The 23,325-nt window shown below is 33.4% G+C and overlaps 1 protein-coding gene across 2 annotated transcripts in view; it reads right to left on the reverse strand.

Moving 5' to 3' along the window:
- Nucleotides 1–23,325, reverse strand: part of DPP10 (dipeptidyl peptidase like 10) — a 635,980-nt gene that overhangs the window by 308,064 nt on the left and 304,591 nt on the right. For both annotated transcript variants that reach the window (XM_027055933.2, XM_027055935.2), the window contains exon 4: nt 17,555–17,649. In XM_027055933.2, coding sequence (XP_026911734.1) covers nt 17,555–17,649 — 95 coding nt within the window. The remainder of the gene's footprint in view (nt 1–17,554; nt 17,650–23,325) is intronic.

Raw genomic sequence — 23,325 nt, forward strand, 5'->3', positions numbered from 1 at the left:
CTCATCATTTTTGCTTATGGATAAAAGGCCTACTTAAAATTTGTATGACATCATTCATTTACATTATCATTAATAATCCCAAATAAAAAGAGAGAAGACAAGCTAGCAACTAAAAAGAAACATATTTATTCCAGATTTGAAATGTTCTGGAATATTCCTCAATAATACTATGTTTGATATCTACTCCCCTGTCTCTATATGAAATAATAATTTCATATAAATATACTCCATATAACATTATACAGAGTATATTTGTTAGTTGTTTTCATCTTACTGGGTCTTGGATGCAAAGAATTAGATTAATAAATTTTTAATTGTGATATAGTATAATTCACAATCAAATGAAAACACAGGATGCCCAGATAAATACCAGATAAACAAAAATATATCATAAATATGAAAATAATAACTGTATAACTATGAAAATAATATGAAAATAATGGAATATCCTATAATAATCATGAAAATAAGTGAACCACAGCTAAATGAAAATATGTACAAATCAGTAACAGAATGCTGAGTAATAAAGAGAAATGGAAGAAGATCATGGGTTGCCTGATGCATCTATTAAAAGTTCAAAATCAATTAAGACTAAACAACATGTCATTTAGGCAAACACACATACACACACAAGCTGAGTTAGATATTCACCAGATCCCCAAAGATGTAAAAATAATTTTCAGAGTGAATTAGTTAAAAAACAATTGTCATTTACTAAATTGCACTTTAATGGTCCAAAGTCGAAAGTCACTCTTCTTGTCCACTTTCTCCATAATGTCCATTAATAGTCCCAAGCTCAGCTGAGGACACCAGAGGTTGTTTGCAACTATGACTGAATAAATGTCTGTATTCTCATTTCCTGATGCACACAAGCAACTATTTTCTTATGATATCAAGGGAGGAATTTGTGGGCTGTGGGGCATATGAAGTCTCTATTTCACACAGTAATGACAAATGGTTACCCAGAGTAAAAACACAAATTACACTCCTATCCTCAATGAGTAAGAGATCCTGTTCTCCACATTCTTTCCAACACTTGGGAATATCAGAGTTAAGCCTTGCCAAACGGACAGGTTTAAAATACAATCCCATCGTTGGTCATCATTTTTCTTTTTATAAATAATATTAAGCATCTATTTATTTGTTTACTAACAATGCTTCTTTTATAAAAAGTCTATAAATAGATTTTGTTCATTTTTCATCAGAATTGGGAAAGTGTTTATTATTATTATTAATTATACATCTTTTTTAAGTTAACTTATGCTTTTTACCATATCTTTATCATTTACTACTTGGCATTCTTTAGTACGGTAAAATATCTGTCTGTGCACTCTAAATTTAATGTGAAACTATAATACATACAAGATATAAACAACAAAAATATAAAGATACGATGTTTAAGAGGAAGATTCTGAATATGCAATTTATTTGAAAAAAACAGAATAAAAATGTTGGGTTTTCACCTCTGAACATCAGTACTTCTAAAGTACATTAACAGGTGGTCTTTGAATACTCATGCTCAGGACTCATAATGATAAATTGATTCTCCATTTGTTTCTCATTTGTCAGTATCTATTTGATAAGCAGAGATATCATACATGACCCTTCTTTGCTAAAGCAAAGAGCAATAGTAAAGGAAAAGAGTAATTTTAGATTTACGTTCATGGTGGCACAAAACTTTCTGTTTAGTTGTGGAAAGAAAGAGGGACTGCAAAGTAAGTCAAACCCAATGGAATGCCAATAGGGAACAATCATAAAGTGCCTCCACATTCAATGTCTTGAGACCAAATCCCCAAGTCTGAAGAACAGTATTATTTTCTCTCATCTCACAGTCAGAGTTGCAAATATTGCTGGTCTCCTCAACTGTGCTTAGGAGCGCTGTTAGAGATTCACCAGATTTCCAAAGATGGATATAAAAATAATTTTCAGAGTAAATTAGCTTAAGGATTGTCATTTACTAACATTGCATCTTACTGCCCCAAATCTACAAGTCATTTCCTGTACTGCCCCCTTTCTCAGAAATGTTCATTAATAGCTTTAATCTTCTCATAAAGTATATAGAAGACAAAGATCAATAACTTTTCTGCATATAGTTAAGTCTCCAATGCAGACTGTTTTAAGTCTAAGGCATGAAGAAGGTGTTCAGTTTTTACACTTCTTCTTTTTTTTTAATATGAATTTTATTTCACGTGGAAAATTGAGGGGAAACTTATGGGGTGCATTCCTAAGGTCTTATGGGGCAGATGATGCTTTTAACTGTTATTAAATAGGTAATTATGGCTGAATGAGTTTGTTATAGACATTCAGTCAAAACCTTCTCCATTATCCCTCCTTTGTTTTACTTTTTCTTTTTTTTAAGACTCATTACTCGTTCCTTTTTACCAGTTAATAATAGATACATATCAACCAAGAGATTTGAAATAAAATCCTTTCACAGGGCTTTCCAAATGGTGGTGAATGAGTAATTCCAATGATATCAAGGACAAATAGAAATATCTGAAGGAAAAAAATTGCTGCACATGAGCACCAATGCAAAGTTCCAATTTGAAAAGTTCGTGCAAAGAAATTCATAGGAAAAACTGAACCAACTGCCAATGCATGTATGACAAGATGATGCCCAACCTCACTCATAATTAAGTAAGTACAAATCAGTATAATAATTAAGGGTTATTTTGCCTCAACCAAAAAAAAAAAAAACATGTTGTGACAGCAAGAGTACAGTATTAAGCAATATCATATACCACTGGTTGGCTTGTTTAATACAATTTGATACTATCTATTAAATTTCAAATTTAATTTCAAATTTCCTTTGACACAGCAATACCACTGTGTGAATTTAGCCTATAAATACATTTCAAAAATTGTTTCCAAGTGTATCTACAAGTGCATAACAGGAAATAAATAGCACATCATGCAAAGAAATTCTATATAACCATCAAATAATATTAGAGAAAAACAAATGGGTTTATGTAAACAGAACCTCACGTTACATTATTAAGTGAATAAAAAGTGTAAGCTCTCCATACTGTTGAAATATATATACACACACAGAGTGTATATATTTGAAAATATTATGTTGTTTATGTAGAGACCTATGAAGACATACAGACTTATTTCTGGAGAATTGTTTGATATTATTTGGTACAAATGTGGACGTGGATGTCTTCAAAAAGGATATGGAGGAAAACTTTTATTTTCACTGTATGTGCACATGAGTACCAGCTCTGTCCAACAGGACTGTCTATGATGATGGAAATATTCTGCACACAGTCTAATCTGTAACCATTGGCTTCACTGGGCTATGACACACATGAAATGAGGCTGATGTGACTAAGAGATGGATTGTTAGATTTTCACATGATTTTAATGAATTTAAAAATAAATGTAAACAGACCACATGTAGCTAATGACTCATATTAGATAGTTCAATAAACTATTTATAGTTTTTAACCATATATTTTCATTCTATTGTTTTTAGAAATGTCAACGAAAAAGATTAAGAATATTTGTGTCCTTAATTATATTTTATTGAAATATCCATTAAATGTCAATATTTTAAGGGGCATATATAAATTATGGATACAGTAGGGAATGACCAAGGATAAAGACGAATGCCATAGAATTGTATTATACAAATATAAGCTCTGATTTATTCAGAATTTATAAATGCTTTGTTCCTAACAAAGAGAATTCACAGTGTGAATTTGTTTTTATTTTTAGAAAAAATATATGAGTGTATGTAAGGATACAAGATTTCTCCACATATCTATATGAATTAAATCTTAACTTACCACTTCTTTTATAAAAAAGTAGAATGCTATTCTAAGTATTTTTCTTCTAAAATGAATAACACCATGGTGTTGCCACTTATAATGATGTGAATAATCTCTCATTCTGAATAAAGTATGATTGTACTTCTTTAGTTAGAAATACATATTTCATTATAATTTACTTTTTGAAATTATACTCTGGTTATTCATTTATCTTAGATATTCCTTCTTCCTTAATGTTTCATTAAATCAATAGTATATACAACTGAGTCCTGAAGCAAGTTTTTCAAAGTTGCGTAAATAAGAATATCTGGGACCTGATGAACATTTTAAAAGTTGTATAAATAAGATAGAACTAGTTAAGAATAGTCCAGGTATTTAAAATAGGCTGGAAAAGGTTCATAATGTCAGACAGTATAGCTGGTAGAGGATAGGATTTTCATTGTAATCTCTCCCAATTCATATAGTAACTCTTAACCATTGATTATCTGTATTAATGGCTAAGAAGTTGCAATCATTCAGTTAATACAGAGAGTCTCTTACCTAAAAGAAAGAGATAGGAAGAAGGAATGAAAGGAGGAAGGAAGGGAGGGAGAGAGGAGAGAGGAAGGGGGAGGAGGGAGAGAAGGAAGGAGGCAGAGAGGGAGGGAGGGAAGAAAGGAAGAAAGGAAGAGAATTTTAAAGACAAAGCGCCACTTTTCTCATGATGAAAATGACTTCACTGTTTTACAGAGAATATCTAAGCAAGGTGAGAACAGACAATTCTACTTAGTTATATTGTATTGGGGAATTCCTTATATTCCTTCCTGCTTTGGTAAAACTGAATGCAGAATATAAAATGCAGAGAAGAGAAATAGGAAGATAAAATATCCAAAAGTAATAAGTAAAAATTTCTTAATGTGATGAAAAATATTAATGTACATTTATAAGAAGCTCAACAAATTTCTAGTTAAGAAAAATTTGAAAAGGTCCTCACCTAAACTAATCACAGTCAAATAGTCAAAAATCACAATGAATGAACTTGTAAACAAGAGAAAAAAAAATAATGTATCACACAGAATGGATAAGATTAACAGCTAAATTTTCTTAAGAAACCATACATGTCACATGTTAGGATGACATCTTCAAAGTATTGAAAGAAAAAAACATCATCAACAAATAATCCTATATTGAACTAAACACTCCTTCAAAAATCAGAGAGAAATTAAGCCACATCTAGATAAACAAAAATTGAGAGCTTTTGTTGCTACCAGACCTGTGGTCCAAGAAATATTAAAGGGAGTCCTTAAGATTGAAATTAAAGGACACTAAACAGTAACCTGAATCCACATGAAGAAAAAAAAATGATCTAGTAAAGGTAACTGCATGGAAATTATGAAAGGCAGCATAAACACACTCTAATTTCTCTCTCCCTCTATTTATTTAAAAAGATGGCTTCATAAAAAATAATTTTAAAATTGTATTGTTAGGTTAAAATGTATAAAGCCATAACTTGTATGACAACAAAAATGCAAAGGAGAGAGAAGAAATAGAAATATGTTGGTACAGTTTTTGTATACCATTTCCATCAAGAAAATATACCAATTGTAAACAAATATGTACTTGATAACAAAAAGCATAAGTTCCAAAATACATAAAGAAAAATTAACAGAATTGAAGGGAGAAATAGACAATCCAACAGTAACAGTTTGACTTCCTGACCCAATTTCAATAATGGATAGAACTAGGCAGATTATCAATACAGAAAAAGAAGACTTGAACAACATTACAAAGCAAAAGTATCTGACAGAAATCCCTAGAAAAAAATATATTTTAAGGAGAGGCACATGGAACATTCTCTAGGGAGAGACCATATGTTAATTTACTGGTTGACCTTAAAATTCAAATGAAACACTCTCTAGGGATAGACCAAATGTTAATTTATGGGTTGATCTTAAAATTCATATGAAATGAAAGGGACCAAGAATATTCAAAACAATGTGGAAGAAGAAGAATGTTTGAGTACTCACAGGTCCTGATCTGAAGTCTTACCACAAAGCTACAGTAATCAAGATTGTGATAATGGCATAAAGATAAGCATACAGATTAAGAAAATAGAGAGTCCTGAAATAAATCTATACATCGGTGGTCAACTGATATTTTACAAGGTGCTAAAACCATTCTGTGTGAATAGTCTTTTCAAATAATGTTGCATGAACAAGTGAATACCCACAGGCAAAAGAATGGATACCCTGCCTCACATCATACACAAAATTAACTCAAATCACAGAACTAAATGCAAAAATAAAAATTGTAATATTTTAGACAAAAACATAGGAGTAAATCTTTATGATGATGGTTAGCCAATAATTTCTTAGATTAACAACAAGCTATATAAGACAAAAGAAAAATAGATAGACTTGATTTCATTGAACATAAAATCCTTTGTTCATCAAAGGATACCACCCAGAAAGTAAAAGATTACACACCTGGCAGAAGTGATTTGCAAATTTTATATATGACAAGGGACTTCTATTTTGGAGATATAAATGGACACTTACAATTTAGCAATGGAAAGAGTCTAGTTAAAAAGTGGGCAGAGGATGTTAACAGAAATTTCTCTACAGAAATGCAAATAGCCAATAAACATATGAAAACATGCTTAACATCATTAGTAAATTCAGGAAATGCAAACCAAAGCCACATGTTATACCACTCCCCACACACTAAGGTGACTACAATAAAAAGGTAGACAAGAACAAGCATTGACAAAGATGTGAAGAAATTTGGCTCCTCTTATACTGCTGGTGAAAAGGTAAATAGATGAGACCACTTTGGAAAATAATTTCATAGTTCTTCAACATGCTAAACACAGAGTTACCATATGACCCAGAATTACACTGCACAATAGTGGAAAGATGTCAAGAAAGAGCAATGAAAACATGTACCTACACAAAATTTGCATACAAATGTTTATCTGAAAACTTCAAATGTTCAATTGAAACATTTGTATGTTTCATGGTAGCCCTAAAATTAACCAATTCAAACGTTTATTAACTAGTGAATGGATCAAAAAAGTAGCATATCACACAATGGAATATTATTTAACAATAAAAAAGAATGAAGTATTGATATATGCGAAAACATATATAAACCCTGAACATATTGTGCTAAGTGCAAAAGTTAGTCATAAAAGACCACATACCGTGTATTTCATTTATCTGAAATGAATGAAATGCATAAATCTATAGAGATACAAAGTAGACTACTAGTTGCAGGAGGTTGCAGAGAAAAGATTCCAGAACTGGAGAAAGACTTCTAGTGTGTATGGGTTTCTTTAAGGGTAGGTGAAGATGTTCTAAAATTAGACTGTGATGATGGTTGCACAACTCTGTCAGTATACTAAAAAACATTGAACTGTACATTTCAAATGAGTGACAATTATGGTATATGAAGTATATGCCAATAAATCTGTTAGAAACACACACAGACACACAGAGGAGGAAGATAAATTAGAAAAGAAACTGAAGAGTAGTATGATACATTCAGAGGATTCAGTGTTATTTGCATAGTTTAATTTCTTTCCCAAGTGTTAAAGTAAACTTTTAATTCAGATCTAGTTTTCCCATTAGGCAAAAGCAAGGAAAAAAAATCAGTTACAGGAGTCCTACTTTGCTTATCACGTATCATTAATTAATAGATGAACAGAGGGGCTCCTGGGTGGCTCAGTCAGTTAAGCGGCCCACTTTGGCTCAGGTCATGATCTCATAGTTTGTGATTTCGAGCCCCACATCGGGCTCCGTGCTGACAGCTCAGAGCCTGGAGCCTGCTTCGGATTCTGTGTCTCCCTCTCTTTCTGGCCCTCCCCTGCTCACACTCTGTGTCTCTCTCTCAAAAATAAATAAACATTAAAAAAATCAAATAGATGAACAGATTTTCCTGAAACTAAGGTGCAGGAGACATTTCTTTCAATGTCTAATCAGTAATGAATGCATCTGGGGATAAAATGAAGCTTCTTATATTTATATATATTTCTTGGATAGCCTACAAATTAACCATGTTTCAAAATAATAAAGATGTTGCAAAGAATCAAGTAATTGTTTCCTGTAAATGTCAATCTCTGCTTAAAATGAATATCATTCACTTCAATAATTGGAAGATCTTTTTACTTGCTTGTAATCTGATGAGATCACACCTGTATTGAATGGGGAAAATTATTATTTTGGCTTATAAATTACCCTTTTTGCAACTGATTCAAATTTTAGGAGAGTTAATTAAATTTCATTTTTTCCTACATTCTCTCATGGACCAGTATGACTAAAATATTTAAATAAATGATGCTATGTGGAAAAGAAAATAAATCTGATTAATTCATAAAATGTACACTACATGTCTACTTTGTGCTATGCCATCATTGTTCTAGTCACTGAAAACAAAAAATTGAGTAAGTTTTGGTTGGCCTCTTCTCTTAAGATATTCATAAACTAGTGAAAGTTTAATGAAAGATATAAAAATGTATCATAACGAATTAATTAAAACATAATCAAAATTTATGTTTGGATAAGCTTACATATATCTGGGTTCTAAATCAATAACTACTTCATTAATTATGTCAACCATCTATTTGAGTCTTTTAAATTAAAGTTTTAATTTTAACATTTCAATCAAGGAACCTGATACTCTATGCAGAAAACCTGAAAGCCTCCACCAAAACACAGCTGGAACTGACAAATACATTCAGTAAAGTCTCAGGACATAAAATCAATGAACAGAAATCTGTTGCATTTACATACACCAATAATAAAGCAGCAGAAAGAGAAATCAAGGAATCAATACCATTTATAACTACACTTAAAATCATAAGATATGTAGGAATAAACCTAACCAAAGAGGTAAAAGACACAATATTATTACACAAAGCAATCTACACATTTAATGCAATCCCTATTATATTACACAAAGCATAAATCCCTATACACAAAATCTATATTACACAAAGCAATCTATACATTTAAATGCAATCCCTATTAATATACCAACAACATTCTTCACAGAACTTGAACAAACAATCTTAAAATTTATGTGAGTCACAAAAGACCCTGGATGGCCAAAACAACCTTGAAAAAGAAAAGCAAAGCTGAAGGAATCACAATTCTGAACTTCAAGTTATATAACAAAGCTGTGCTGATAAAAACAGCATGATACTGGCACAAAAGTAAACTCATATATCAATAGAACAGAATAGAAAACCCAGAAATGAACCCACAACTATATGGCCAATTAATCTTTGACAAAGCAGAAAAGAATATCCTTTGGGGAAAAGATGGTCTCTTCAAAAAATGGTGATGGGAAAATTGGATAGCAACATGCAAAAGAAAGAAACTAGACCACTTCCCTATACCATACACAAAAATAAACTCAAAATGGGTGAAAGACCTAAATGGGAGACAGGAAACCATCAAAATCCTACAGGAGAACACAGGTAGTAACCTCTTTGAAATTGGACATGGCAACTTCTCACTAAATATGTCTCCTGAGGCAAGGGAAACAAAAGCAAAAATAAACTGTTGGGACTTCATCAAAATAAAAAGCTTCTGCACAGCAAAGGAAACAATCAACAAAACTAAAAGACAACCTATGGAATGGGAGAAGATATTTACAAATGATGTATCTGATAAAGGGTTAGTATCCAAAATCTATAAAGAACTTAAAAAAAACTCAATATCCAAAAAACAAATAATCCAATTAAAAATAAGAAGACACAAATAGACATTTTTCTAAAAAGATATACAGATGGCCAATAGACACATGAAAAGATGCTCAATATCACTGATCATCAGGAGAACACAAACCAAAACCATAAGGAGATATCACTTCACACCTGTCAGAATGGCTAAAATGAACAACACAAGAAACATCAGGTGTTTGTGAGGATACAGAGAAAGGGGAAATACCATTGTTGTAGCCTTCAGAATGGTCTTACAATTTCGACTTCAAAATCCCTAGAATATATTCCTCACATAGCAAAGTGTTCTTTTAAAGTATGACTCAGATATCAAAGTGTGCCTATTTCTTACAAAATGAAACAACATAATTTTTCTAGTAGTTATTCTACTGGGTTCATCTAGTAACATTCTCTGCATTCTCCACTGCTTATATATTTTCTATTCTTACAATAGATCTACGCAGTTCCTACCCAAGGTTCTTTATAATGATTCTTCTTTGAGCCTACAAAACTCTTCTACCTGACCTTGAAATGTTGCTTCTACAGTGGACCTTTCCTAGGCACCTAATCCTTGTCTAATCCTCACTATATGCCACCTTTTTTTTCCCAAGGACTTAGTACTAGCTGCAACTGCTTATATTTCTACTTGAGCATTTGTTTGTTGTTGGTTTGATATATCTGTCTTCCTCAACATGTATCCCCAGAACCTGGAATATAGTCTGATAAGTAGCAGGGGCTCAATAATTAGTTGGCAAATGCATTAATAGACTAAGACAGGATGAGTCATTTTAACAATGATGCAGCAACAGTACAGAAATGGAGAGGGAGAAAAATCTCTGTAATCTTTTAAGAGATGTAAGAATCTCAAATGTAGACTAGATTTTTCAGAAAGATTAATCAAGGGATAGCAGAGCCGTGAGTGGCTTGGTGATATAAGTGTGTGTATGTGTATGTGTGTATGTGTAATTGTGGAATGCAGATAATGTTGTCTCTCTTTGTTTACATGAGCAGCATTTCCACAAGAACTGAAAATAACTGCATGGAAACAATGATGACATAGGTGACATCCGTGAAAATTCAAAATATGCTAAAAACAAATATGGTGACTTCAGCAAAGCCAAGGCAACAAAAAACATTTAAAACACATTTTACTTTTTATTTATTTTTTTTATTTTCATTTCATTGTCTGCTGCTTTCTTCCTGATTAACTGGTGATAAAATACATGTGTGTGTATGTGCATATACACAGATATACACACATATATATATGTATATATACACATATACACACACACATGTACCTATATTTGATTCAAGTATCTTTTGTAAACAGTTTAAGGAATAAGTACACAAATACATATAGAAATTCCTTATACAAAAATATGAAAGAATTTTAATTTATTTTACATTTCTTTAAGAAGAATTTAAAATGAAAACCTTATCTAGGCCTATTAGAAGCAACACTAGACTAGGAGTCAAGAAATTTGTATTCCAGCCTTAAAACTCCACTAAAGCATTGAGCAAGTCACTGTATTTCTCTGGGTCTCAGTTTCTTTTTATTGAAACTAAAGTAGAAGACAGGGAGAATGCTTTCTAGCTCTGTAATGGGCTCCCATTATCATTTAATGAATGCTGAATGCCCTATATTACATTCCATAAGCACACTGAAACACTAATTTACTATATTAGTCCCAATGTATTATGAAAATACCTGCACTCTTTAGTGCAAATGGTTGCAAAATTCTGCTTTATGCATGGTTTTCCATTAACCAAAGCTTCACTAATCAAGGTTTTCTGAAAGAAAGACAAGAAAGGTAAGAAAGATAAGAAAGACAAGAAAAGAAAGAAAAAGAAAGAAAGAAAGAAAGAAAGAAAGAAAGAAAGAAAGAAAGAAGGAAGGAAGGAAGGAAGGAAGGAAGGAAGGAAAGAAAAGAAAGAAAGAAAGAAAGAAAGAAAGAAAGAAAGAAAGAAAGAAAGAAAGAAAGAAAGAAAAGAGAGAAAGAAAGAAAGAAAGAGAAAGAAAGAAAGAAAGAAAGAAAGAGAAAGAAAGAAAGAAAGAAAGAAAGAAAGAAAGAAAGAAAGAAAGAAAGAAAGAAAGAAAGAAAGAAAAAGAGATGAGGGAGGAAAAAAGGAAGGAAGGAAGGAAGGAAGGAAGGAAGGAAGGAAGGAAGGAAGGAAGGAAGGAAGGAAGGAACAAAGGAAATCCTTATGTCATAGGGACCTTGCAAACATTCAAAGGTCTATTAAAATGCATTTGCTTGCACAAATTCCACCACGCTAGCCAGCTAGCTTCCATCATCCTATCTGACACACACCAAAGAAATTTATAGCCCCAACCCCGGGAACACTAAGTAAGAATCTTTAAAGAAGCAAATACTGGAATTGTAATAATTTTATTGCACATATTTAAGAGGAGTATTAGATATAGTTGAAACAAGCTCTTGTTCAAATGGTTAAGTAAGTGATGTTTAAATAGAAAGTAGTGTTTTGCTCCTACACAAAGGAGACCTTTGATATATTAAAGGCAAAAATGCTTATACCATCCAAGACATTTTATCCCAGCGAATAAATATAGTAGCATCTGTTTCCTGGATCATTCACAATGCTAATTAAGGGTGAAAAAGAATATGGAGTGGTCTCTCTTCAAGTCTTTATCACCTATAGGGAACTGTATGAATAAGTGTATGGAATTTTAGAATAATCATGTCACACTCGCCAACATATGGAGACAAGAGTATCTGTTCTCACATTTTATATTTGTCCTTGAAGAAACTTCCAGGGTGAGGATCAAAATTTTCCTTTCCGATTCTCCTGTTTTGACAATGATTACTTGTAAAACTATGCAGGAATTCATTTTCACATTCATCTAACTTAGAGAAAATTTTGAACAACCTAAATATTCACAGTAGATTCCATGTCCTCTTTCTTAAATGAAAAAACATAAACAAAATATTCCAATCCTTGCTGAAAAATATTACCTTATTTCCATTCTCCTGAATGTGCACTGATGGTGTGAATATAGTATGATACTTCTTTGATGCCTAAGAGTTGGAAATTATATACATCATCTAATTAAATACAAATGATCATTTTTAAAATGAATATGGGTGTACAAAGGAACTACATACTTTCAAGGTGAATAATAAAAAAATGTCAGAAATATAAATGTATCTAATGATAGGGAGTGGTTATTGCTTTTGGGTAGAAGACAGATATGCCCAAACTGAAGACTGAATTCCACTCCTGAAACCAATATTGCACTCTATGTTAACTAAAAATTAAATTAAATCATATATTATTATTGTTATATTTTATATTAAACAATATAATGCCAATGTAAAGAATTATGCTGGCTGGGGCACCCGTGTGGCTCAGTTGGTTCAGCATCTGACTTCAGCTCAGGTCATGGTCTCCTCATCCTCGAGTTCGAGCCCCACGTTGGGCTCTGCGCTGATGGCTCAGAGCCTGGAGCCTGTTCTAGATTCTGTGTCTTCTTCTCTCTGCCCCTCCCCCACTCAAGCTCTATCTCTCTCAAAAATAAACATTAAAACAATTTAAAAAAAAGAATCATGATGACTGGAACATCAAGTAGTCATGAGTTTTCATCTTCTAACTTAAAGGAAATCACTTACTTCTTTGTCAAATAGTTGACAATAGCCAGTAAGTGATACTAACTTGTTGGAACAATAACAACATGTCTCAATTAGAAGTACCCCAGAAAATTACATGAAGTCTGGGGTCATACTTTTAGCCTGTCCTCTGCCCTATCCAAAGAAGAGAAATCCAAGGCCAAGTGATTATATTCATGCCTGCTGGTCTTCTTTTCCAGGACTGTCCATAAAAAGAAGAAACATGTCTCAAGAAAATGAAGGTGGAAGCTTCAGCTGAAAATCTTTTCTGACAGAAAAAGAGAACCATTCCTTGTTGTCATCTTAAGACAAAAAAAAAACAAAAAAAAACCTAAAAAACTACCTGTTAATTATCTCATGGTTTCCCTGGTATTCCTGCCTAGAACCAGATCTTGCAAATTTCCACTACTGATGTTCTCGACTAGCCAATTTTTGTTGTCGTTGGAAGGAGCTGTCTTGTGCATTGTAGAATGTTTAGTGGCATCTGTGACTAGATTCCCATGGCACATTCACTGCTTATCTCCAGCCATAACAATCAAGAATGTCTTCAGACTTGCAAAATGTCTCTTGATGACAAAGTTAGACCAACTGAGAACCACTGCTCGAAAGAAAGAAACTGTATTGTCATGCACACAGCAACTGCATAAGTGTGCAATTCCTGTGATTTCATTGGCCCATCAATATTAGTTACAATACTGATATTACTCACTACCAGGATACCAACACATAGTGCTAAAGCTAGATCTTAAAACAAAAACAAAAACAAAAACAAAAACAAAAACAAAAACAAATTCTCCAGGATTAGAGCCAACATATAAAGCCACTCAGGCAGTCAGAACTGTCTAATAACCTATCTTTATTTTAATTTTTTCCAAGTTTTTATTTAAATTCCAGTTAGCATAATATTACTTTCAGAGATAGAATTTAGTGACTCATAACTTACATACAACACCCAGTGCTCATCACAATAAGTGCCCTCCTTATCTTTATTTCAAATCTTAAGAGATGAAATTTTGGGTGTCTCTATCCAGTAAGTATTTATTGGTGCCAGAATTTTTTGATAGGGCACCTATTTCCTTCAACATGAACTGAAAAATAAGTTTCTTGATTTGATGGTGGTAAAAAATCAGTTGGATCTATTCCCTCCACCCCCACAGACCTAGTGGCAAAACAAATTAAAAAAATAAATAGAAATATTATGATGGCATGCAAGCCAATGGAAGATCTCTCCACACACGATGAGTCAATAAATACTCCCTGGTTCCAGTCAAACCTAGTATTTTTTTAATGGCCTATAAAAAGACAGTTGGACCCCCCCAAAATGTGTAGCTAACATTTTCCTTGGAATCATCTGCTTCCATATATGAAGTTCCTCCCTTTAGTATGTTTTTAAAAGCTTGCAGATTTTCAGAATCAAAAAGGTATGAGTCTTATCCATCAAACACCCATTTCCATATTAGTACATCAGGCCCATGTTTCCAATTCCCTTCTAATTTAAACTGGTGATTTGACAGAACTATTTATGGTTGCTGGTGTATTCTGCTAAGACCACTGGTGATATTCAATTTACTGACAGCAGAAAGAATACAGCTAATACTTATGAAACATTTCTTCATTATTTCATTGTGAATGAGCTTTTGTTTGAAATAGTCTGGCTTTAAGAGATAAAATTTCCAAACACTTAAAAATGATTAAGAGCAGTTTTGAGGCTAAACCAGTTATTTTGCACAACTCATCTTCAAAAAGTTATATACTCTTTAATTTCCTCATTCATTAAAAAATCTACCTATCTTCAATCCAAAAGAAGCCTTAAGACAATAATTTTAGGAAAATGATGTACTTTTGTTTTATTTTTGAAAGCCAGGTCCAGTATTATTGTTACTCAGAGTCTGCTAACCATGATTACATAGCTAAAAAGTACACACTATTCATATTTAAAATATTTTTAAGAGGGAAATCACAATGTGGTGTTATCTTAATTTTTATAATAAAATGACTGTTACATTTTAGAATAATATTTCCTACCAAATAATAAGCTATTCTGTTATCACATTTCTATCAGTAATGTGTTTATTTTCTTAATTGACTTGGCACTTTGACTACACAGCCTTTATAGTGATCATAGCCAATTAATTATGATTCTAATTAAAATATTGATAATTGTTCAATGAAAAAACTGCTGTGTTAATAAAATTCTTATGCTCTAGTAAGAGATTTTTTTTCAACAGAATGGCCTTTGAGGAAAGTAAATCCAGACTTTAGTCTAGCATGAGCTTTGAAAATACAACTACATTTAATAATGCTATCATGGAGTGGGTAGGAAATGATTAAATGAATTCCTCTGAAGAAATATAGAATCATGTTGTATATTTGTTTTTTGTTTTCTTTTACAGTTTTCAGTTAACTAGTTGCAAATATATGCCACACTCCAATCCCTTATCCTTGCACCAACCCCCCCCCCCCCCCCGCCCACAGTCAATTCGACACCTCTAGGACTTATAAATTGCTTAATTATCTGTGTTGTGAGATAAATGTCTTTAGGGAGCCCATGAATCTTAGAAGATCAGTAAATTGGAATATTTGCTAAATATGACTCTGTGGTAATTAAGAGTCATTGCCTACATACAAGAGAGTAGAAGAGACCTCAAAAGGATTCAAAAAGATTAAACACACATGCACAAAGATAAAATGGTATTAATCAACACATGGAGAAACTACAGCAAGATGAGGTGGGGGTGGTGTGAGGTACCAACAAAACATGTATCATAGAAGCTAAGAAAGCAAGGACCAAATGTCGAAAAAAATACATAATCTGTGACCACCGTGAAGACCTCACTAGCCTGTATAAAGGCAAAGGTCAGTAAGGAATAGTCACATAACTGAATCTTCATGTACTGAATGCCTATAACTAACTTAAATGTCTGGCCACTGAAGGTCTATACTCCACATCAAAAATGACACTTTATGATAAAACAACAAAACAACAGCAACAACAAAATGCATTTAGTTTTTTTTTCCCTAAACTAATTTTACTGACAATCAATTCATACTGACTTTAATCAGCCAATCATTAGCATACCCTCTGTCATTACCAATTCCTGCTTTCTGCCTTCTATCCTACGGAAGGCTTCTTTTCCATTCATTTCAACATCTCTTGGTAATTCCTCAGCCTTTTCTCTAGTATTCCTGAGGACCATGCAATTAAAAAATAATACACATTGCTCTATTCTGTTTATTAAACTTTTTCATTAGGGTTAGTATTTTCTGCCCTAAGGAAATCCATTTATTTAGAAAGTGAGTAATATGCCTTATGAACAGTTGCATTCAGAAGCTGTCCCTCTAATCTCTGTGAATTAACCAATGAGTTTAAAAACAAAAATGTCCTTATTCTGTTAGTTGCTGACCTAATTACTAAAGTACATCAGATGTTTGGTTTAATGTAGCCTAATAGATATATAACTATATAAGCACTTCATGATTTCAATGACTATTTTTTTCTTAATATAAAAATACTAAACAAGAGAAGGTTCCAGTCTATTTCACCTGGCCATCCTATAATAAACATGAAGTCTTGAGGTCTATTTCAGATGTACAAGTAGAAAAAAGAAAAAAAAAAGTAGCTCATGATTAGCTCACTGATTTAATTTGCATAGAAGGTCCTCTGAGGCTCTGGACTATGGCTTCATACAAAGCCATCTTATAGGTAATATACTGAACCTTTGATTATATAAAACTGTCAGCAAATAACTGTGCACTATTTTTCAGTGGTGTTTGACAACTGAATTTTGAGTATCTGCAACATTTCATTCATTAACACTCACTCAACAGATAATCATCACAAAATCTAGCCTTAAGAAGTTTGAATTTACAAGAAAGACAAGATTCATATTCTTTTGTAAGAGCAAAACAAATACATTCCATTATTTAAACATTGCCAGGCTAACCAGTGATTCTGGAGAAGCAAACTGAAAATGATAGAAGCCTAAATCATAAAAGCAAAACACATCAACTCCAGCAGAAGGCCAATTTTAGAAAGCCTGCCTTCTGCTTGATCCAGAAAACCACAACAAAATTAGAAGTCAGGAAGAATGAAAACTGGGAGAAAAAGGTTGTGATAACTTGTGTCAGATTTTTTTTTAATCTTGATATTCATATGACTGATTTTACATAGAAAATATTGGAAGAAATATTCACTGTAAGGAAATTTCATTCTTAGAAACATTTCTCATTTACTAAAATGGGGAGATATGAAGAGAAATGGAGAGAAATGAAGCAGATGGTCACATGGGCATTTTCTATTAATAGATGTACTGATTCTAATGATATTCCAGCCCTCTTTACCTGAAATGTTTTGCAGGTGCTGGAACTGAAGAAGAAAAACGTTATGTGCACCTAGAGAGCATTCAAAACAACACTGAAATGCATAAAGTAATTAATTTTTCATTACTTACAAAAGTTGTGTTTTCCAATAATAATGTGGTGGCATTTGTTTCTATATTCAGTTTAATGACATGTCCATTCTCGCTTTTATACACCACATCTGTATCTGCAACAACAAAGATATTAACAATTGACAAACACATTTACTAGGTAATACAATGAACTGTAGAGGAGAAAATGTGCATAACAAACAGACACGCTTAGAACAATCATTGTTAGCCTTTAATAACGGAGCAAATTTTTGTATTTGGCTCACATTAATCTTCTGCAGTGATCAGGAAGCCTGGCTAGCACATGGTCTATTGTGCAGTGAAAACAGGGTTAGTGAGAGGGCCACTCAGGTTTCTGGTTTAACAACTAAAAATTAATTAAAATACAGGAAATCTGCTGCCCATTCCGGGATGAGAAAGAAGGGACAAAAAATGCCTCCAGTTACCAAGATAAGCTATTACTGATTCATAATCCAGTTAAGCTGACAATAAAGGGTGTCATTTACCGTAACTGGACACAAGTCTAAGCTACTCCTACTGGACCACCCTCATGCACACTTTATGCTTCCCGTCCTACCACCCCTCAATTCCCATCCAATCTTTCTCCTTAAGGTTGGGAATTTTGTCTCTGACAGGTTATCTGGCTTGTGTGACCACAGCCCAAAATCTCTGAGGGAAATGAGGTTTTTTTAAATAACCACAAGGCTTCTGGACAGTTGTTGATCTTATATAGGAGTTAACTTCAACCACATATGTCAGGAAATTAAATCATCCTAAGAATATGTCAGACTGAAAATATCAACAGGAGGGAAAGCTGTCAGAGAGGATACTCAGAAGTTAAATATATACATATTACATATACGTGTGTGTGTGTGTGTGTGTGTGTAAAAAATACCCAAATAAAAGTAGACATGAGTGTTTTTTTAATGATAATCTTCTGTCCAATTTTGCTCAATTCTAACTTTTGCATAGTATTGCACCTCCCTAACCCTCTGTCCATTCTTGGAAGAAAGGCAATATTGAAGGAGTTTGGGTCCACTATCCACAGTGAATGAAGTTATACAAGATACAATTTCTCAGAACCCAAATGTCTTCACATGTATAATGGTAAACAAGTACTCCATGGTGGGTTATGAAGATTATATAGAAATGTCTGAAAATTCAGACAGATCTAGGTTTTCTCGCTTGTTCTCTAGTTATTTCAATATTATAAAAAGCTATAATCAGAAATCATATGATGAGAAGCAATCAATTCTAGCAGAAATTAAGTTTGTCTTTTTTGTATCTGTGTTTCATTTAAGAAGACTGAGAGTTCAATATGACTCTCCTACTAAGGTTAAGGATGGCACAGGAGGCCAGTAGTTCCTCTTGAGATTAATGAGGACAATGGAACATTGAGTCAGGAACAACAAATGGTCTTTTAAGAAAGTAGGAAAAGAGGCAAAAAAAAAAAAAAAAAAAAAGATATTCAAGTTACTTTCTGAAGCGGGCCGTATGGGCAGATCTTCAAAATAAGGCCTGTATCACCTTCTGAACTTCTCTTATCAGCTATAAATAAACTGAGTTCTCCTCTCACTAAGTTTACCTGTTGTCTTTTCTAGTGATGTAGAACAAACAACAGTTGTACACAAATAATAAATATTTATTTTGATTTATATTCCTTTCCTCTCTGGCCTTTCTTTTCTACCCTGTGTTTAGGATCATAACTCAGCAGCAACACTGGTCTGGGTTATTCATTTGGCTTTGCCAGCTGATTCGAGTCTTCTTTCTGCTCTCAGTTAATGTTTGCATGAATAAAGAGTCGAACCTTAACACCTCTGTTATTTTTCTTGATATTCTCAATTCTGGACCACCTCTTGATATTGAAGACCCGACAAGCATGCCTTATCAAGACATCCTCATAATATTTTCACTATAAGTCAAATGAAAAAAATTTTCCCCTTTCTATTATACTGTGAAGATAAAACCAAAAGCCAGCAATGTGTGGTTCTTCTTCTAGAGGACAAACGCATCACAGAATTCTAAACAGGGATGAGGTCTTTGGCCTTAAGAAGGAAGAAGAGCTCAGAGAGCAACTGTAATATGAATAGTGGTTCCTCTTCAGTGGAAGGGTTAGAGTAATGTATGGCCCCAGAGTCTCTCACATTAAGAGAAAATTCTAAGCAGGTGATGGATTATATCAAGAGTAGAGGAAGGAAAATTAGGTTTTGTTCTCCTTAGAACCAAAGTAGAAGGAAGCGAAGTTTGTTTGAGAAGATAAATACTAAATTTAATATTTGAAAAGTAAATTTTGCTGAATAATTACTTAGACTTGAAAAACATGTACAGAGATTTAAGATTTACAAATACCTTGAGATCTGTACACCTGCAAATGTTACCACTAGACTCAACATTGCATTAGCAGGAGAAAACTACTTTCTTTAATTCAAGTGTAACTCTCTAGCTTAAAATTTAATACAGATTTTGGCATGAATTATTTAAATTTTTTTAATGTTTTTTTAAATGTTTATTTAAACTCACAGAGTGCGAGTGGGGGAGGGGCAGAGAGAGAGACAGAGAGGGAGAGGGAGAGAGAGAAAGAGAGAGAGAGAGAGAGAGAGAGAGAGAGAGAGAGAGAGAGATTCTGAAGCAGGCTCCAGGCTCTGAGCTGTCAGCACAGAGCCTGACGCACGGCTTGAACTCACAAACCATGGGATCATGACCTGAGCCAAAGACGGTTGCTCAACTGACTGAGCCACCCAGGCACCCCTGCATGAATTATTTTAAAAGCATCTAATATCTGCCTTGTTAATTTTTTTTTCTGGTCTTCAAAATTTGGTCTTCTGGGTCTCCTATTTATCCTATCCTGCTTGATTTATAATCACTAGTAGAATCTCCCATTTTGGTACTCCTGTTATTACATTATTAAATTACTTTCTAGAACTATATTTCAAAATTGCCATGTCATATTTTGTTTAATATTAGGTGATGAGATACGAGTGAGTAAGAGCAATGAATAAAGTGCATTAGCACAGAAATTTTAAGGGAGGTGTATCTGAAACATTCTTTAAAACACAGTATCATGCATGTCTATACAGCACATTGACTAAATCATCTTTCTTTCTTTCAGATCATTGAAAGTTAAGAGTCAATTGTCCTGAACACATATTTGATTCAGTCATTTTTGTTTTGAATAAAAAGGTGTGACAAGATAGAATCACTATCTAGCCTCTCTATCCTGAGGTCCAAAAATATATTCTTAGTGTCTGTCTCCCTAAATGATTATTATTACTGTAATTTCTATTCCTATTTTCCTTAATGTGTCTAACAAAAGGAAAAACATAGTAGTATATTTTAGCTTTAAATCATTCAGGGGGGCACCTGGTAGGTTAAGGTGGCTCAGTAGGTTAAGTGTCTGTCTCTCGATTTCAGCTCAGGTCGTGATCTCACAGTTTGTGAGTTCAAGCAGGCTCCACACTGCTATCAGCACAGGGCCTGCTTGGGATTCTCTCTCCCCCTCGCTCTCTGCCCCTCCCCTACTCTCTCACGCATGTACACCCGTGCTTTCTCTCTTTCAAAATAAATAAATAGACTTTAGATCATTCAGGTAAATGTTTTTTTTTTTAATTTTTATTTTAGACCTACACAAAGCAGGTAGTAAAGCACTTCACTTAACAGCTCAATTCTCAATTTACTAACGACATTGAGAGAAGTGAGGCCTCGATGTTGCTCCAAATGTTCAGGACCAAGAACCAAAGGAGACTACATCCATAAGATTTAATTTTGAGTTACTCCAAGTTCTTGCCCATAGAAATTATAAAACTATACAAACTCATTTTTTCAGAAACTCAATAAAAATTAATCTGAATAATAAGCTCTTAAAACTGAGCAAATTCTTAATCATTAAACACCTGTTTAATTAATACTAACCTCAAGATTGCTGCCTCTCTGTCCACTGATCCTAAGCTATTACATCATGAAACATGGCAAACTTCAAACAGGTTCTCACAGCGAAAGACCATTAACCATTCAAGCCCAGATCCCCAGCCCTATACTTATCTCCCCACCCCCACCCAATTATCTCCTCCTTCCGGACCTTCTAAGACTGACAAAATGTTGTCCTCCATATCTGCAAAAAGTAATAAAATCAGTTTTGCTTAACAGGTTATTCCGAGGGTTAACCTTCGGAAAATTCACCTTCCATGTGCATCAATATAAAATTACTTTCTTGTTTTTGTTGTCATTGATGTTATTATTGATAATGTAAGTATGCATTTAATTTTGATAGGATAATTTGCTTTGAACATTTCAAAACAAAATCTATCATCTATCTATAAAGACAGTTTTCAAAAACTGGAAAAAAAAAGTGTGGCAAATCAACTATTTTGGAGATATTAATTCAAATATGATCTTTTTTTTTTAAATCTGTTTTGGGGGCACTGGGGTGGCTCAGTCAGTTAGGCATCAGACTTTTTACTTCTGCTCAGGTCATGATCTCACAGTTTCATGAGTTTGGGCCCCACATGGGGCTCTGTGCTGACAGCGCAGAGCCTGCTTGAGATTATCCCTCTCTCTCTGCATCTCTGCTCACATTCTCCCTTTTGCAAAAAAATTTTTTAAAAATCTGTTTTTGATATCTAAAATAAAAACTCCATGGCGTCTAAAATAATGAACTAAAAAAAAATCTAAAAACAGTGAAAGAAAATAATGAAATGATAACCACAGAAAATGCTCAAATGATTTTTGAAAGAATTTGTTAAATATCAAGTTAAGATTTAATCATTTAACATATCAACATTAAATCTGGAATACTGAACTAATCATACTTGAAACGCAGCAGACCTCTCATTTATCTCTCCTAAAACACTGCTCATAACTATGCAAAAGTATCCTCACTTTTTTTTATCGTCACTTTTAAAGAACCACATATTTACCTGTGAAAACTGAAGACATCAAAAATGGCTTCATTTACCTTTCCTGCCTACCTCAAAATCTTGCTCTATACATAATCCTTTTTTCCCAGACATTGAGAATGAGGTAATCTTTCTCCTTTGCAAAGCAAAATGCTGTTTCATGGCCAAATCAGTATTCTCCAAACTTTTAAGTATCTTTGATTGCTGGTACCTCTTGCCAGCTACTTGTACTTTTCAGAGCATACATATTTATTTTTAATAATAATAATTAATAATAATATAATCACCTGCATCCAGCTCTTTCATTCTCCCCCAGGTTTGTTTCAATAAACGTTCTACATAAGTTTTCTGCATTATTCTGTGCCTCTGCCCTATGTGCTGTTCTCTGTATCTTCCTGCTGTGTAGCTGCTGTCCTTATGCTGCTGAAATTGCAAACTTGCAACATTACCACTGACCTGAAATTAACCAAATCCAATGTGCTCTTCCACCAAGCTTAATCCCTACCTCACTTGATTTTGCAGTGTATGATAATGATGATGAACAGAAGGATTTTGAAAACATCTTTCTTGACTTTGAACCATTGCTTTGCCCTGGAATGATTTCCTCAAAAATTTCTATCTGTTCTAACCCACCTCCTTGCTACCTAAACAAAGACATCCTTTCAAGTTCAGCACTGAGCTTTATTTACTTATTTTTTTTCCAACTGCTGTTGTCTGAGTGATCCCTTCTACTCAGACCTTCCTATATTGATTCTTCAACTTTCAACTCTGGTTCTGACATTCCCCGTATGCCAGTTTTGTGTGTCCAATTCTATGTCAGATCACATAAATGTCTTGCAGCTATAGAAAGGTCAGTAGACAAAAAGTCAACTCCTTATACTTATGGCTATATCCTCCTTT

This window comes from Acinonyx jubatus, chromosome C1 (assembly GCF_027475565.1).
Source record: "Acinonyx jubatus isolate Ajub_Pintada_27869175 chromosome C1, VMU_Ajub_asm_v1.0, whole genome shotgun sequence".
Lineage (NCBI taxonomy): Eukaryota > Metazoa > Chordata > Mammalia > Carnivora > Felidae > Acinonyx > Acinonyx jubatus.